The sequence below is a fragment of the Danio rerio genome, chromosome 19, assembly GCF_052040795.2.
Source record: "Danio rerio strain M-AB ecotype USA chromosome 19, GRCz13ab, whole genome shotgun sequence".
Taxonomy (NCBI): Eukaryota; Metazoa; Chordata; class Actinopteri; order Cypriniformes; family Danionidae; genus Danio; species Danio rerio.
In genome coordinates, this window is record NC_141039.2 from 3,600,001 (window position 1) to 3,619,273 (window position 19,273).

Here is a 19,273-nt window from a genome sequence, read left to right on the forward strand (position 1 = left end):
TGTCTATCTATCTGTCTTACATACATAGATACATAAACAGTTGACATAAAAATTATTGACCCTTCTGCAAATGTATTATTCATTTTATAATATTTCCAAATGATGTTTAACAGAGCAAGGAAGGTTTCACTGTATTTCCTATAATATTTTTTTTCTTCTGGGAACAGTCTTACTTTTTTAGTTTGGCTAAAAATAAAAGCAGTTAAAAAAACTCTTATATCTAATATATATATATATATATATATATATATATATATATATATATATATATATATATATATATATATATATATATATATATTATATATATATATATATATATATATATATATATATATATATATATATATATATATATATATATATATATATATATATATAAATATATTATTATTATTATTATTCAATAATATCGAAGTCAATATTATTATTATGTAACAGTTGAAGTCCCTCAATTTCTGTTTTAAGAAAGGAGGAAGGTTTTTTCAGCACATTTCCAATCATAATAGTTTTAATAACTCATTTCTAATGACTGATTTGTTTTATCCATGCCTTGATGACAGTAAATAATAGTGGACTAGATATTTCTCTAGTTGATACTAGTATTCAGCTTAAAGTGACATTTAAAGGCTTAACTGGGTTAATTAGGCAAGTTAGAGTAATTAGGCAATCATTGTATAACAGTGGTTTGATCTGTAGACTATTGAAAAATATTATTGTAAATAAAGTGAAAAATTCCTGAATTTGTTAAACATCATTTGGGAAATATTTAAAAAAAGAAAAGAAATCACAACAGGGCGAATCATACTCTATATATAAATAAATATTGAATTAAGTATGTCCATTTGTGTGCTCTTTGTGTTCTAGTCTCTGATATTGAGTTGATTGGTGATTCTTACCTCCATGTTGCTCTGCTGAATCTTTTCCGTCTGTAGTTCCTGATCAAAAGAAGATTTCCAGAGTTACTTTCATTTTTACATCTGTCTATATGTCTGTTTATCTATCTGTATTACATGCATACATATACAGTTGACATCAAAATTATTAACCTATTGTGTTTTTTTTTTTTTTTTTCTGTTATTTGTATTGATTGCAATGCTACTGTAGGATGGCATGGACTTTACCACCGCTGAGGGTGGGTGTTTTTTTTTTTTTTTGAGGAGTGGATCTTGATCTTGTTTTGTTTATTGAATTGAATTAAATTGTAAAGATGCTGTGACCACTCAGATGTAAAATCATTAAAATCTTAATCACACACACACAAAAAAAAATTAACCTATCTGCAAACTTTTTATCAATTTTCTAATATTTCCAAAGCAAAGTTTAACAGAGAACAGACATTTTCAGTGTGTGTGTGTATATATATATTATATATTTATATATAAAAATTTTTTTTTCATTTTTAAATATTGCCCAAATGATGCTTAACAGAGCAAGGAAATTTTCACAATATGTCTGATATTTTTTCTTCTGAAGAAAGTCCTATTTGTTTTATTTCAGCTAGAATAAAAGTAGTTGTAAAATTTTTTAAAGCTATTTTAAGGTCAATATTATTAGCCCCTTCAAGCAATATTTTTTCTCGATAGTCTTTAAAAACTAGGTTTTAAAATGTATTTATATTTGTTTATTTATTAGTTATAGTGAAAAATAATAATAAAAAAATAAAGGAAATTTGTTTCAGGATAAGAAATGGCCTTTTTTTGTTGAAATTAACATTGTTAACGTAATCATTAATTTTAATAAGGTTTATACAATTTTAGTGTTAAAAAATAGAATAATAATATTTAGAATTAGCCAAAAAAAAAAAAAATATATATTATAAAGTAAATGTATGTGTTTTCTTGTATGTGTTTCCAAATAAGAACAATGCAATTTCAAGAATATATATATATATATATATATATATATATATATATATATATATATATATATATATATATATATATATATATATATACAGTTAAAGTTAGAATTATTGGCCTACTTGCTTTTTTTTTTTGTTGCTTTTTTTAAAGGAAAATTTTCACAGTATGTCTGATTTTTTTTCCTTCTGGATAAAGTCTGATTTGTTTCATTTCAGCTCGAATAAAAGCAGTTTTTAATTTTTTAAATACCATTTTAAGGTCAAAATTATTAGCCCCTTTAAGCTATATTTTTGTTCGATAGTCTACAGAACAAACCATCGCTATAGAATAACTTGTCTAATTACTCTAACCTGCCTAGTTCACATAAATAACCTAGTTAAGCCTTTAAATGTCACTTCAAGCTGTATAGAAGTGTCTTGAAGAATATCTAGTCAAATATTATGTACTGTCATCATGGCAAAGATAAAATAAGTCAGTTAATAAATCAGTGTTGAGAAAATCTTCTGTCCGTTAAACAGAAATTGGGGGAAAAAATAAACAGGGGACAAAAAAATTCAGGTGGGCCTAATAATTCTGACTTTAACTGTTTATATTTGAATTTTCAGTCTTCCAAAATGCTGTTGTCACTTAAATGAGCAGCCAAAAATACATCAAACATTGCCAGCGTGCCCACACACTCTTCATATTATTCATAAATGAACAGCCTTTCCTTCCTGAACAATGCGTCTCATGAATTCATGCTGGGATTTGATGGAGTGTGACGACTTTTCACAATCCTGAGCTGTTCAGCTTTATCTGCTGCTGTAACTCCTGTAATCTTTTCCTGTTGACTGAGTGTCTCCTGCTCGGCAATCTAAGACTGCTTCTCTGAGCTCATTGATGCCGAACACACAGCGGTTAAACATTAATCCGTGTGTAATGTGTTATCACTCTCGTTCATTCATTCATTGGTGTGTTATCATCATCGTGGTGATATCAGTGCTCTGTGTGTGTGTGTGTGTGTGTGTGTGCGCTTGTGTAATTCTTCAGCTCGTGTATCAGGTCTTTGTGAATGTTAGACTGAATGAGTGGTGATAGCAGACACTGACCTGGTTTTTCAGTGGTGTCAGACGAGTCACCGGGAGCTGAAAGCACAGAGGGTCACGTGTGTTTATTACTGTCGTCTGTTCTCTTCACGTCTGCTCGTTGTGTGTGTTCCAGTTTGGGATTTTGAGTTCATTTATCATGCTTACCTTCATTTTTCTCTGCGGAGTCTTTGCCGTCTGTAGTTACTATTAAAAGAAGATTTCCAGAGTTACTTCCACTTGTACGTCTGCCCGTCTACCTGTCTATTCATCTGTTTTGTCTGTCTTTCTATCCTCCTGTCCGTCTGTCTTTTTATATATCCGTCTGTTTGTCTTTCTGTTTGTATGTCTGTCTGTCTATCCATCCAGCCAGCCATCCGTCTGTCCGTCCGTCTGTCTGCTATCTATCTGCCTGTCTATCTGTCTTTCTGTCTGCCTGTTCATCTGTCTCTTTTTCTTTCTGTACATCTCTCTGTCTGTCTATCCATTTGTCTGTCAGTCTACATGTCTGTCTGTCTATCTAGGTTTCTATCTATTCATCTGTCTCTCTTTCTGTCTGTCCATCTGTCTGTATCAATTTGTCTGTCTGTCTATATATCTGTCTGTCTATTCATCTGTCTCTTTTTCCGTCTGTCTGTCAGTCTGTCTATCTGTCTGTGTCAATGTATGCATCTGTCTCTCTGTCTGTCTGTCTGTCAGTCTATGCATGTCTGTCTGTTTGTCTGTCTGTCTATCTGTCTGTCTCTATCAATTTGTCTGTCTGTCTATATATCTGTCTGTCTATTCATCTGTCTCTTTTTCCGTCTGTCTGGCTGGCTATGTCTATCTGTCAATCTGTTCATCTTTCTGTCTGTCTGTCTGTGTCAATCTATGCATCTGTCTGTCTGTCTGTCTGTCTGTCAGTCTATGCATGTCTATGCATGTCTGTCTGTCTGTCTGTCTGTCTGTCTTTCTGTCTGTCTGTCTGTCTGTCTTTCTGTCTGTCTGTCTGTCTGTCTATCTGTCTTTCTCTCTGTCAATTTGTCTGGCTGGCTATATGTCTGTCTGTCTGTCTTTCTGTCTGTCTGTCTGTCTGTCTGTCAATCTATGCATTTGTCTGTCTGTGTCAATCTGTGCGTCTGTCTGTTTGTCTGTCTGTCTGTCAGTCTATGCATGTCTGTCTGTCTGTCTTTCTGTCTGTCTGTCTGTCTATCTGTCTGTCTCTATCAATTTGTCTGTCAGTCTATATATCTGTCTGTCTATTCATCTGTCTCTTTTTCCGTCTGTCTGTCTGTGCATTTGTCTGTCTGTCTGTCTGTCTGTCTGTCTGGCCGTCTGACTGTCTGGCTATCTGTCTGTATCTCTGTCAGTTTGTCTGTCTGTCTTTCTGTCTGTCTGTCTGTCTATCTGTCTGTTTGTCTGTCTGTCTGTCAATCTATGCATATGTCTGTCTGTCTGTCTGTCTGTCTGTCTCTCTGTGCATTTTTCTGTCTGTCTAGCTGTCCATCTGTCTCTCTTCCTGTCTGTCTGCCTGTATATCTGTCTGTCTATCTATCAATTTGTCTGTCTGGCTATATGTCTGTCTGTCAGTCTGTTTATCTGTCCGTCTGTCTGTCTGTCTGTCTGTCTGTCTGTCAATCTATGCATCTGTCTGTCTGTCTCTGCAATTTTCTGGCTGTCTATCTGTCCATCTGTCTCTATTTCTGTCTGTCTGTCTGTCTGCATATCTGTCTGTCTATCTATCAATTTGTCTGTCTGGCTATATGTCTGGCTATATGTCTGTCTGTCAGACTTCCACAATGTGTCAGTCTGTTCATCTGTCTGTCTGTCTGTCAATCTATGCATCTGTCTGTATTTCTTTCTGTCTGTCTGTCAGTCTATTGGTCTGTCTGTCAATCTATGCATCTGTCTGTCTGACCATATGTCTGTCTAAATATCTGTCTTTGTTAATCTGTTTATCTGTCTGTCTGTCTATCTATCTATTTCTTTGTCTGTCTGTCCATCTGTTTATCTGTCTGTCTGTCTATCTATCTATCTATCTATCTATCTATCTATCTATCTATCTATCTATCTATCTATCTATCTATCTATCTATCTATCTATCTATCTATCTATCTATCTATCTATCTATCTATCTCTTTGTCTGTCTGTTTATCTGTCTGTTTATCTGTCTAGCTTTCAATGCATCAGTTTTCTTTGTAAATACTTCTAGTTACCATATAAAACCTGCTTAAATATGATATTCCAAATAAACACACACCCAAGCCATTTAACCTTCCTGCAGTTTTAGAATGAATGCTTGAGTGAGATTGGATTTATGTGAGCTGAACCAACCTGAGTCTCCATCTGCAGGCGCTGGAGTACCAAAATTAAACTGAACTGAAAAAAAAAGAGAAAAACATGTTTAATTCTTTGTTTGTTTTTCTCTTCAATGGCACTTTGATTCATGGAAAAGAACGGATTTAAAGTCATTGTGACTTACCAGTTAAGATGTGTCGCTGGTCTGCAGCTGATTCTGAGAGGAATATCATAGAAAACACAATCAGTCAGATAACCAGAGCACATTCATTTACTACACACTCAGAAATAAAGGTACTGGAGCTGTCACTGGGGCAGCACCTTCTTAAAAGGTACATATTTGCACCCAAATAGTCCACAGTGGTACCTAAAAGGTGCACATTAGTACCCAAATGTACCTAAAAAGTACCTTTAAGGTACCATTATGGACCCTTCAGGCACAAATATGGACCTTTTGAAAAAGTTACTGCCTCAGTGACAGCTCAAGTACCTTTATTTCCGAGAGTGCAGAGGCTCATTGGGAAAATCTAATAATAATTTTAATATACAATAAGTCTTCCATTTTAACATAAATTTATGTACATTTTTGATACTTAAAAAAATCTTAATATTGTTTACTTGCAAGACATTATATTTAATTTTATATTAATATAATATTCAATTTAAAAAGTGTCTTTTCTGACCCCATTTGTTGATATTTATTTAATTTTAAGCTTAAATTAGTTTCATTTTAAGACATTTTTGTTACTTTCCACAAGGTAGTACTTAATATTTTAAGCAGATATCATAATAGTTACATTTACTTATATAATTATATAATAAATTGACATAAAATTGCAAATGTATGGCATAAAATATCTTTATTCGCCCCTTGAAATACACCTAATTTAAAAATTTTGAGACTTTTTGTACAAAAATGACTAGAAAATATCCATTTTTTAATCATTAAAGCAGACTCATGTGCGTTTACTAAAGTCAGAAATATCTGAGAAACAGGAGAACGTCTCATGTCTGTCTGAGAAACAGCAGAGATCTTTCCTGGACAATAGCAGTCGCACAATGGCGTTCATTGTTCAGACACACTCGTGCATTCAGAGGCAGCGAGTTTAGCTTAAAAAGTGATCGTTAGCAAGATCGTTCTGAAGGCCGGGAGTGTATAAGAGAAACATTCTTACCGTCGTTATCAGTTCCATCTGTAAAAATCAAAGACAGAGAGCGAATGAGTGAGTAAGTGAACGGGTCTATAAGAGCTCATCTCCTATAGAGGCTCAGCGCAGGTGAACAACACTCGATTGTGTTCAGTCTGAGGCTCTGATTTCACACACACACACACACACTGCAATGCTTCATGTTACTCTCTATAAGCACAGTTTAGGGGTTCGGTGTGATCTGGAGTGGTGTGTATGGATATATGTGGCTGTAATGAGGATTAGTAAGGACTGTATATGAATATGATGATGTCTGGTTTATATGGGGGAGATTTCTTACTGTTATTGCTCACTGGTGCTGAGATGGAGACACCCACAAACGCCAAGATCAACGGAACAAACACTGTCCTGTATGATGAGAGAATAAAAATGGGTCAATCATGTGATCATTAACAAACATAAATGATAAATCAATCAATAAATAAAAAAGCTGTAGTCGTATACACAGTATAAATGAGTACACACACTTTAAAAATTAATATTTTGAATATACTATTTTTCAGTGATATATAGACATACATTGGTTTAAATGCACCACTATATATATCAGAGTTTTAAGTCAGAATTATTACTCTCCCATTCATTTTTTTTTTTAATATTTCCCAAATTATGTTTAAGAGATCAAGGAATTTTTCACAGTATGTTTGATAATATTTTTTCTTCTGGAGAAAGTTTTATTTGATTTATTTCGGCTAAGATAAAAGCAGTTTTTAATATTTTAAACACCATTTTTAGGTCAAAATTATTAGCCCCCTTAAGCTCTATTTGTTTTCAATAGTTTACAGAACAAACCATCATTATACAATAACTTGCCTAATTACCCTAACCTGCCTAGTTAACCTAATTAACCTAGTTAAGCCTTTTAATGTCACTTCAAGCTGTATAGAAGTGTCTTGAAAAATATCTAGTCTAATATTATGTACTGTCATCATGGCAAAGATAAAATAAATCAGTTATTAGAGATGAGTTATTAAAACTATTATGATTAGAAATGTGTTGAAAAAAACTTCTTTCCTACTATATATATATATATAGTGGTGTATTTAAACCAATCAGTTTTATTGAACAGTTATATGCATAAAAATAAGTGTGGTCAAGATAAAATTAGGCGTTTCAATATAATTACAAACTACAAAATTTAATACTTCATATATAATAAAACGTAATCTTTTTATAGTCTATTTTTTATTTAATATATATTATATTATATTTTATTGAATATTTTTCCTATACATATATAATTTGGGGTGTGCAGAGTTTTGGTACTGGCTAATTTAATGTATATGCACAAATATAATATTGTATAGCATTTCACAGAAAACATTAATTTATACATACACACACACACCAACTTTAAATGAGTATATATTTGTGTCTGTGTGTATAAAACAAGTTAATATTAATATATATGTATATTAAAATGTATTTTTATGTATGTATTTTTTATGGATTTTTTGTGTATGATGAAAATTGTATAAATGACAAAAATAAAATACAAATTTAGGCATTTTTTTAGAAATTTGTAGCACACATGTACATTTATATTTATTTATAATATATATTTTATTAAATAAAAGCTAATATAAACTAATAACTCAAAATTAAAAACCTACTAGTTAATCCAATAAATTAGTGTATGTGTGTATATATATATATATATATATATATATATATATATATATATATATATATATATATATATATATATATATATATATATATATATATATATATAAAAGGAAAGACATTTTTAAACACATTTCTAATTATAATAGTTTTAATAACTCATCTATATATATATATATATATATATATATATATATATATATATATATATATATATATATATATATATATATATATATATATATATATATATATATATATATATATATATATATATATATATATATATATAGTAATATATAGTAATATATAATTTATTTATAATTAAACAAAAAACTAAAACAGACAAATTCTATTGAACATTTATTTAATTTTGAAAGTTGAAGTCTATCCTTGATGCATGTGTTTTCCTTCTAAACTGCATTTTCCCACAAAGAAAAATCACATTTGAAAACTTATTTAAAAGCAAAAAACTCACATTTGCCCTTTTTGTCATGTATTTATTAAATAAACCTGCAGATATATTACTGCCTGCTTGCCAAAGATAGCCTTTGTTCATCACTTGTGCTAAATGCACAATAAAAGCAAACCACTCCTAGACGTTCTAGCACATAAACTAATTCACTTTTCAAACATTACTCTAAATGTCATATTCATAAGTTGAAAGATCCCAATTCTTGAGTTTTTTATTTTATTTTTGTGGACAACTTGATTTTATGTTCAATCCATGTACATTTGTAAAAACAATGAAGTTGATTTAAGCAATCTGTGCTGGGGCAACATGATCAAACTGTGTGGAGCCCTGTGTACACTGTAAAGAGTGCTGGGTTCAATAATCGATTTCGAATCGAATGTTGTCATAACAACATGAAATAATTAAGATAACTTATTAATTTCAACAAATTGAAGTGGATTGAACATAAAACATTTAAGTTGTTCCCTAAAAAAACATTAATAATTGTGTCGTTTTTGGAGATACAGACATGCCCTTCACACAAAAACACTTCATTTAAAATGTACCAGACATCACCTATACTTTATAACTGCAGGTTAACTGTGTTTATATATAATAACTTCAGCTGTTTAAAGCTATTAGTTACTAGTTAATTAGTTAAAGTAACAAAGTTATGGTAACTAATATCCTTAGCTTCTCCAAATTTGATTGCAGTGATGTGCAACTTGTGAAGAGCTGTGTCTGAACAATGATTGTTGTGAAAAGTGCTATACAAATAAACTTGAACTGAATCGATCTGACTACCAAAAAATGTATAAATCGGCAAAATATATCAATAAAATTAACAAAATGTCAATAAATACGTCAGTGCTGATTATTAAACACTATTGTTATGATACGCAGGCACTGTATCTGCAATCCGGAATGTATTTAAGCTCAGAAATGAATGCAGAAATGTAAAGCAGGCCATGTTGTGTTGGGTAGACTCACCGGGACAGCATTGCAGTAGTATTGAGTAGCTGTAGTTGTGATGTAGCGCAGGTAAAGCTGGTCTGAAGCTGGACTGGAGCGTCTGCTGCTCTTTATACCCTCTGAGGGCTGAGCTTCAGGCAGAGGCGGTTTCAACCGTAGGCCGACCGGACACTTGTGTTTCTCTGACCCTGGATCTTCTGTCTGTCTGTCTGGATCTGATGCGATGCGATTATACTCTGATATGAGCTGTATTTCTCAGAATCACACAGAGGAGGTGTGGGGGCTGCTCGGGGTTTTGTTTCAGAAGCTTTTTTTGCTTGAACAATAGTTGCTGATTTTATGTTTAGGAATGGTTTGGTTTTCTAGGGTTTTTAGGTTGCCAGCTTGAGGTTCAAGTTACTGTTTTGTATTTTAAAGCACTATCGTGTGTCATAGCCATGACTTGACAGTTTTAAGAAGATTTTATTTATGTACTTGTTTATTTATTTGTTTATTTATTTATATTTGTTTATTGTTTTAATATCTTATTTTATTTATTTATTTGTTTGTTTGTTTGTTTGATTTAATTTAATTTAATTTGTTTTGTTTTGTTTTGTTTTGTTTTGTTTTGATTTAATTTAATTTAATTTAATTTAATTTAATTTAATTTAATTTAATTTAATTTAATTTAATTTAATTTAATTTAATTTAATTTAATTTAATTTAATTTAATCATAAAATACACCATTTCATTTGGTTCCTAATTTATTAATCAGTTTGGCTTTGCCATCATAATTTGTCCATTATAATTATTATTATTATTATTATTATTATTATTATTATTATTATTATTATTATTATTATTATTATTTCATCATTTGTAGCTTGGAAAGGAGGTACACTATTCATTATTAAACAAAAATAAAATGTAATTAACAATAATTGAAGTAATTAAGCAGTTTATGAATAAAAGTTAATCTAAAAGTAAATACACAATTAAAAATGTCATGCATTAGTCATGTGTTTATTAAGCTAAGTTTCATTCTTCCACTTCTTTTTATTATTATATACTGATTTATTAATTGATTTCTTAAATTTCTGAAAGGTAATCTTATTTCAGTTGATATATTAATAAATGTAAAAAAATATTTGTTCATTCGTTTTGTTTTAGTTATATTGTTATATCATATTGTTAGCTCACAGAAATGCTATTTTTTGTTTTGTATTTATTTATTATTTCAGTTTTCATTATTGTTATTATTATTGTACAAGTCTATTATATTTTTATTCTACAGTTTTATTTTATTTTTGTTTAACTGAAATAGAAAAAAATAAATAGAAAAATTAAACACTTCTAAGGTTAATATTAAGGGAAAGAAATTCAAGATTATTTACAGAAAGAAAAGATGTTGTCAAGTTACTTGCCTGATTTACCCCACTTACCTATTTAACTAAATAAACCCAGTTCGACCTTTAAATGACACCTGAAGCTGAATATATGACATAAATGACTAAATATATATGGCTAAATAACTAGTAAAATATTATATACTGTCACCATGGCAAAGATAAAAAAATAGCTTTTATGAATGTGCTATTAAAAATTATGTTGAAAAATGTGCTAAAAAAATCCAGGAAATAGTTTTAAAAATCAAAAACTTCAGAAGGGCCTCATAATTTTACTACGAGTATATTACTACGAGTGTATAATTACCAGATTTTCAATTCTTTCTGACACCATTGTTTTTGACACCATTGGTCTTGAATTATGTGTAATTTACTCACAACCCAGGCTCATTCTGAAAACTTACCGCTATATACATTTCTGGAAACACCAAATATGTCCCAGGAGCTACGTTTTTGTTCTTGTGAATCCACGAGAGGCTGCTGTGTGCGCTTTTTGAGATCATAAATTTATTTTGCGTGTGCCATTTGTAGCTGCTGTTCTTACATAAATCCACCAGAGGCCGACTGACAGACTGACCGTTGAACTGACCCACCATCCCCCTTCCCTAAACCCAACCGATAGTGTTTTAAAAAGCACCGATTGACCAGAGCCCACCCACTTCCCTAAACCCAACCGACAGTTTTAATAACCAATCCAAAAAATTAAAATCCCTTGCATGATTTTTACCACGTCTTCAGATTTTACCACATTCTCACGCCGTTATTTACTTATTTAATTGTTTGGCTTCTGTTTTTGCTTTCTGGAACCATTCTTCAATGGATTCAAACCCTGTCGTCATGGTCAACTTCTCTTTGCGTCTCAATTCTGTCGACGTACATGGCGAGCCACTAAACAAACTGGTAACAGTGGGAAAGCCGTCCTTATGGAGGTTAGCGGTCTGCTTGTAAGTGCTAAAAGGAAGGGCCTCATACCGCCCTGTAGCGTTCTTTTTTGACCAAATGCAGTCATACGTACCGCTGGCTACATAATGTGCGATCTCCAGAAATGTATATAGGGCTGCGTTTTCAGAATGAGCCCATGTTGTTTACTCAATGTACTCTCAGAAAAGAACTTAAATAAATCTTTTAATAAGTTGAAACAACACAATTCTTACTGTTTTTTGAGACAACTTAATTATTGTATGGTGAATCCACTTAAATTAGCAAAATCGATTAAGTTATCTGAATCAATTTGTGTTGGGACAACATGCTGGAACCCAGCATTGTTTACAGTATAGTTTGGTAAACAGCAGGCGGTAAACTGATGGCTGGCTGTTTTTTTTGGGGGGGGGGGTTGTCCTGGAAAAGCTTGTGTTCCTTCATGATGTCTGCTGTTCTCAGAGCAGCTGTTTTCCAACACAAAGCCTCTTTGTTTCTCCATTGAGGAAGCTGATTGAGCTTTAAAAGTGTCCTGGTGGAGCAGTAAAGCACAGGTTAATCATCGCTTTTGTTTCTTCACACATGCATTGACACATTTACAGAGCGCCCGTTGATATGCGAACGCTCCTGATGATCACTTCTGCACCGCAGGGATTGGATGGAAATGAGCGTTAATTGAGGAATTGAGTGGATCGTCTGGCCTTTCTGAGGGATTCTGCTGCTGGGAGTTTCCCTGTGTTCCTCCTCAAAGTGTGAGAGCTTCACAGCCTTTAGACTTTCAGCTTCATGATGATGCAGCAGTGACGTCGACACTTGCTAAATTGGGAAACGTGTATTTTTGGAACGAACCATTCATTTGAGCATTTTCAAACACTCAGATCAACCTTTTTATCCCACCTTTGAAACCAAAACCTGAAAATCCAGTAGATTTAGCGGATATAATTTAGTAAACAGCTTTACCCTTGTGTGCTGTTGGGGATGTTTTCATCCACTTTGGGGTGATTTTTGATTCTTAATTTAGCTCCAGTTTTTCAGCAAATAGAATGATTTTTGGTGGCAAATCTTATTTTGAAAATTCTCAAAAATTCAACAATACACATTTAATGCCCTTTTGTTATGTGGGGGCTGTTTTGCCCCATTGACTTCCATTATAATGACCTTTTTTGATTGCAAAGCAATGGCAGCATATAATCATGCATTCTTGATTGTTGCTAGTTTTTCCTTTTTTGAAGAGGTCAAATGTGTCATTTTTACTGTTAATCATCAGTTCCAGTGCAAAAAAAGCGTAGTTTCTGGCTTAAAACTATGGTTATGCTCTCAAAAATTGACGTTTGTTGTTTGTTCAAACTACTTTTTTAAGTGAGCTGACAATTCTTGAGGTTTTTAATGCGACAACTTAAATATTTTATGTTTAATCCACTTAAATTTGTAAAAGTGAATAAGTTAACCCAATTCCTACATGTTGTCCCAACACTAATTCATTGTGTAGAACCCAGCATTTATTCAACATACACTATAAAAAAGACGTGATGCACACAGTTCCTTTAAGTTCTTCCAACACAAATCAATTAAATTAACTTCATTGGATTCAAGTGGATTGAGCAAAACAATTAAGTGTTTTATGAGAGTGTAGGCTTATTTTGAATAGGTAGTCCTATATATATTTCTGGAGATCACTAGTTACAGTTGAAACCAGAAGTTTACATACACTGTAGGCACATAACCATTAAAAAATAAAAGTCAGATGTTACTGTGACTAAACTGTTTCTCTTTTAGGTAAGTTAGGATTATCACATTTGTTTCTGTTATGCTTAGTAGCAGTATAATGAGAGAGATTTTTCAACTCAAGTTTACATACAGTAAGATTATTCTGCCTCTGAAAAAGCTCAGATGATGGTTTCAAGGTTTTGGAAGCTTCTGATTGGCTAATTGGCAACATTTGAGTTAATTGGAGGCACAACTGTAGAATAGGATTGAAGGAAAACCTCAAACACACACTGCTTCCTTGTGTGACAACATGAGAAAATTAACAAGCCAGAATCAACAACAAAGCCAGATTACAGTTTGCTGAATTACACTGGAAAAAAGACTCATTTCTGGAGACATGTCCTGTGCTCTGATGGAGCTAAGATTGAACTGTTGGCTATACTGACCAGTGTTACATTTGGAGGACAAAGGGGAAACCTTACAAGCCTAGGAACACCATCCCAAGTATGAAGTATGGGGGTGGCAGCATCATGTTGTGGGGCTGTTTTGCTGCAGGAGGGACTGGCCCACTTCACAGCATAGATGGCATCATGAAGAAAGAACATTATGTAGAAATACTGAAGCAACATCTCAAGACATTGGCCAGGAAATTAAAACAGCCACAAATGGGTCTTCCAAACAGACCATCACCCTAAGCATACTGCCAAATTAGTTAGAATGTGCTTAAAGGACAACAGAGTGGATGTTTTGGAGTGGCCATCACAAAGCCCTGATGTCAATCCTGTAGAAAATTTGTGGGCAGAGTTGAAAAAGCTTGTGTGAGCAAGACAGCCTACAAATCTGACTCAGTTCCACCAATTTTGTCATGAGGAATGGGCCAAAATTCCTGCAAACTATTATGAGAAGCCTGTGGAAGGATACCCAAAACATTTGACCAAAGTTATAGTTTAAAAGCAAAGCTAAAATAATACCAAGGAAATGTGTGTAAACTTTTGACTGTCTAGAAATTGATAAATAATAATTACTCCTTATTCTGGCATATAGCAAATGTAAATGATTTAGGTAATCCTAACAGACCTAAAATAGTAAACGTTTAGTATCATTTACCATCAGACATAAAAAAATGGTTATGTTCTTTTTTTTAGAGTGTATGTAAACTTCTGGTTTCAACTGCATAAACCATAGGCACAAGCTGCAATGACAATCCCTCCTTCTCCTCCTCCGCCTCAAAATAATTTTAAAGTTAGATGCTAGAACCTGCCTTTAAGCATGCGCAATGTCGTAAATTGTATACTAAGTGTAAACACATGAATCAGATATGGGTTATAATTTATAATCAGGAAAAATAATCAGATATAAGGAACAAATCGGAATTGGGCATTAGGACCTGACAGTGTGAACGGGGCCATAGTGATGTGACTGCTGCAGTCTCTCTACAGTAGGCAATTGAAAAGTGGTAGTTCAAACCTGAACTCCTTTGAACCACTTCATTTAGTTTAGTCCTCCCCATCTCCATCTGCTCTTGTTAGGATCTCGTGACCAGTGATCCAGGCACGTCTCAGCAAATGACCCGCTGACCCGCTAAACACTCTCACAGGGTCCTGTAAACCTCAAATGAGCCTATTGTGACTATCTCTGACTGTGCCTGACATTCCTCTGAACCTGCATAAACGCCTGTGTTTTCCCATTTGGACATCATGCAGGATGAGGTGATGCTCATTGTTTCCTGCTTCTTTGTCAGTAAGGGGACACAAAATACAGCCTGAAAGGAGACTTTATTGTAGCATGAAAGCAGTTTGGTGGCACCGCAGTGTTTATGTTGCTTTTCCCAGAAGCTCAGGAGAAAACAGTTTTCCTGAAAAACACAAGCTACTGAAGGTCTGTTGAAGATCAGGCCGGTAAAGTCCCATGGCATTGTGTGAGCTCTAAATTTACTTGACATTTCTGGACAGCAGCCGCTGATCATTGAAATTCTGTGTTAGTCACCTGAAATCCACCACTAGCTTTGGGATCCTGCTGTTTTTACCCGGTAAACAAAGACCAGGACAAATAGAAGTTGATGTTAGTTTTCTAGTTTGAGTAAATTGCACCCATAGTTTCAAAAGGATGTACTATTTATTAACACATAAGTTTTTTAATTACAAGGGAAAATTCATTAGGGAAAATATACATTTGGCAAAGCCACAAAACTCATAAAGCAAGTAAATATTATAAATATTAGTAACTAGATTAATACAACTACTTATTAAAAAATAATAGCTTGATTAAAGTTGCATGAACACTGAAAAAAAGATGGTTTATTGGATTTACTACTCTTTTAAATGTAAGTATTTGCAAACAATTTATATGGGCTGAATTTGAACATACAAATGTAGTTGAACATTACTACATTAAATTTGTTTGTTTAAATCAACACATTGATACGGATCCCTAAATACATTTGGGGAGATCAAAAAATGATTGATGATTGATGAACAACAAATATGTTGTTTTTGCAGGTTTTGTTTTTCACGGATTTACCAGACACCGCTGTGTATGCATTTCAGATCTCAAATTTGTCTAGCGAGTGCCATTCATGCCTGCTGTTCTCACGTATATCCACTGCCCGCTGTCGACTGACTGACTAGCCGACCAACCATTCCCCCCACTCACCCCCTTCCCTTAACCCAACCGATGGTGTTTTCAAAAACAAATCCAGACTTCATCCCCTTTCACACATACAGACCTTTCCGGAAAATTACCGGCAATTTTCCGGAAAGGTGTGTATGTGTGAACAGGCCCTTTTTGAAAATATCCGTAAATTTGTTCTGGCTATTTTCCGGTAAGAGAAGTTGTAACATTACCGGTAATTTGCCGGAATGCTGCGCTGTTTAAACGCAGAAGGAAGATTGCCGGAAAGAGCGCTTTCACGTCTACAACGTGCTGACATGAGATGTCTGCTTTAGCCAATCAGAACAGTCAGACGCATTCACGTCCACGCGGTTTAAAAAGCTGTGAATATTTTCCCAGACACATTTAGCTGCTAGATGTTAGTCAGATTACGATTATATGTTCATCTTAATGCCTACCGTGTAAATAATTATCGATAAGATGCTTATGGTAAGCCGTTGTTTGAAGCTGTGTGTGTGCCCGTGAAATGGCCCGTGAGCGCCAGCACACACACATATCATGTACATCTCAACAAGCGAAAGTGTTTCTCTCTATGTTTTTTTATCGGAGTTGTTCACAATACCGATCCATCCACAGAGTTTGTAATGTCATTTCTGGTTAATGATGTCAGAATTTACCGGTATTTTGGAATGGATGTGTGAACGGTCTTTTCCGGAAAGAAATCCGTAACGTCCTCGCCTGTGTGAACAGTGCTTTTTTGAATTTAAATATAATATATTTAAATATATTTAAATATAATATTAATATATATATATATATATATATATATATATATATATATATATATATATATATATATATATATATATATATATATATATATATAAATATATATATATATATAAATATATATATATATATATATATATATATATATATATATATATATATATATATATATATATATATATATTTAAATATTTAAATATAACGTTATAACTGTGTGAAAGGGGCTTAAGAAATTCCTTGCGGCAGCTGATTGTTTTTCAGGTCTTACCATGTTCTCACACTGTTATTTACTTTGTTATAATTTTTTTTGCCTTTTGTTTTTGTTTTACCTGCTTTCTGGAACCATTCTTTGCCAGACTTGAACACTGTCGTTGTGGTCAACTCCTATCTATGATGTACATAGTGAGCCACTGGATAAACTGCACTCACAAAATTAAAGGTACGCGAGCTGTTAATGGGGTGGTACCTTTTCAAAAGGTACACATTAGACTTAAATGGTCCATATTGGTACCTCAAAGGTATATACTAGTACAAAAAGGTTTTTAAGAGGAACGCTTTTGTACTTTTTAGGTACTAGTATGTACTTTTGAGGTATTATTATTGACCTTTTAGGTACAAACCCCAGTGACAAATCGCATACCTTTATTTCTGAGAGTGTGGTAACAGCGGACCCGTCCACACGGAGGTAAGCAGTCAGCTGTTATCGTGAGAAGAAACAGAAGCTGTCGGTGGCATCATACCCTGCCGTAGCATTCGTTTTAAAGATGAAATGCAGCTATACGTAGCTCTGGCTACATAATTCGCACTCTCCTTAAATGTTTACGAGGGTACGTATTCACAATGAACCTGTGTTGGTTTAAATTCAGCCCATATAAACTGTTTGTATCTTTAAAAAATGTAGTTATTATTTTCAGTGAAGTTATTGCAGTCTCTATACGATTAAATAATTAAAATTGACATACCACATTAAATCGATTAGAAGTCATCAAATTAATCTTAATATTATACTAAGAAAACCCGAGTAAAAACAAAACAGTCTTTACATGATGATTTGCTAACACTAGTTTAGTTTACAATTCACAGTTATAACAAACCATTAACTAACCCACTAGCTTAATAAACTACAAACTACCTGTTTATTAATAGTTAGTAAGGTAGGAGTTGGGTTTAGGTTTGACTCAGACAATTTGAATGTTATCACTGAATGGGCGTTATCAGTGGTTATCAGCTGACAGATATGGGCGAGTAGAGTTCTTCTGCACCTACTGGTAAGCTCAGAGGCTGTTATCATCCATCCACATGGTTAACCATCTATCAATCACATATGGCTGTGGCTGGAAGTAAACGAGAATTATTTATATTGTTTAATACATTTTCCATTAATTGTATTTTATTAACGTCTACTCCTACCCTAAACCCAGCCGTCACAATAATGTAAAAACAGATCTGTAGTCTACTCTATTAGTTTAGCTGATTAGCCATGCAGATGGATGATAACAGTCTTCTGAGCCTACCAGTAGGTGTAGAAGGCCCCTACTCGCCTTTGTCTATCAGCTGATAACCACTGATAACGCCCATTCAATCAAGTGATAACCAGGGCCAGACGGAATCTGCGGATGTTTTTTGCTATTTCTGCGGAGAATTTTGGTAAAAATCTGCGGATTTCTGCGGAATTATTTCGGGAGTATCTAGCGGAGTATCATAACTAAACCCTTAATATATTAAATAAAAAGTAATAAATTACTGAATAAAAACTGAATAAATTCAGATTTACACATTTACTTAAGTTAAAAAACAGAATTAATAATGGGCTAAAAATCTGCAGAAATCTGCGAAATTCTGCGGAAAATCTGCGGAATTCTGCGGAAAATCTGCGGAAATTCTGCGGAAAATCTGCGGAATTCTGCGGAAAATCTGCGGAAAATCTGCGGAATTCTGCAGAAAATCTGCGGAAATTCTGCGGAATTCTGCGCGCGCAGATTCCGTGTGGGCCTAGTGATAACATTCAAAGTGGGTGTTTGAGTAGGATTAGGGATGCAAAAAATAAAATCATACTTTGTAACTACTAGTAAACATTTAAAATATTAATAATAGCCAGGTAATAGTTAACAGCATGAATTGTGAGCTAGACTAAAGTGCTTCCGATGATTTAATTTAATTAGGAAAAAATGCAACACAGGCTCATTCTGAAAAAGTAGTCCAGTGTACGTTTCTGGAGACCTCAAATTATGTAGCCGGAGGTACGTATGACTGCATTTAATTTTTTAAGCGAACACTACGGGGCGGCATGCCGCCGTTCCTTTTGGCGCTTACCAGCTGACCACTTACCTCCATATGGAGGGCTTTCCCGGTGCAACCAGTTTATCCAGTTAGCTCGTCGTGTACATCGGCAGACTT

General features: G+C 33.5%; 1 protein-coding gene and 1 long non-coding RNA gene across 3 annotated transcripts in view; one reads left to right on the plus strand and one right to left on the minus strand.

Annotated features, from left to right (window-relative positions):
• Positions 1 to 9,533, minus strand: part of stm (starmaker) — a 29,837-nt gene extending 20,304 nt beyond the window's left edge. The window contains 8 exon segments of the mRNA NM_198817.2: positions 900 to 938; positions 2,954 to 2,989; positions 3,098 to 3,136; positions 5,243 to 5,287; positions 5,391 to 5,423; positions 6,382 to 6,399; positions 6,695 to 6,762; positions 9,485 to 9,533. Of these exon segments, the coding sequence (NP_942112.2) occupies positions 900 to 938; positions 2,954 to 2,989; positions 3,098 to 3,136; positions 5,243 to 5,287; positions 5,391 to 5,423; positions 6,382 to 6,399; positions 6,695 to 6,762; positions 9,485 to 9,495 (289 nt within the window). The 5' untranslated portion in view covers positions 9,496 to 9,533.
• Positions 1 to 19,273, plus strand: part of LOC141378984 (uncharacterized) — a 52,126-nt gene that overhangs the window by 17,480 nt on the left and 15,373 nt on the right. The gene's annotated exons all lie outside the window — the stretch shown is intronic.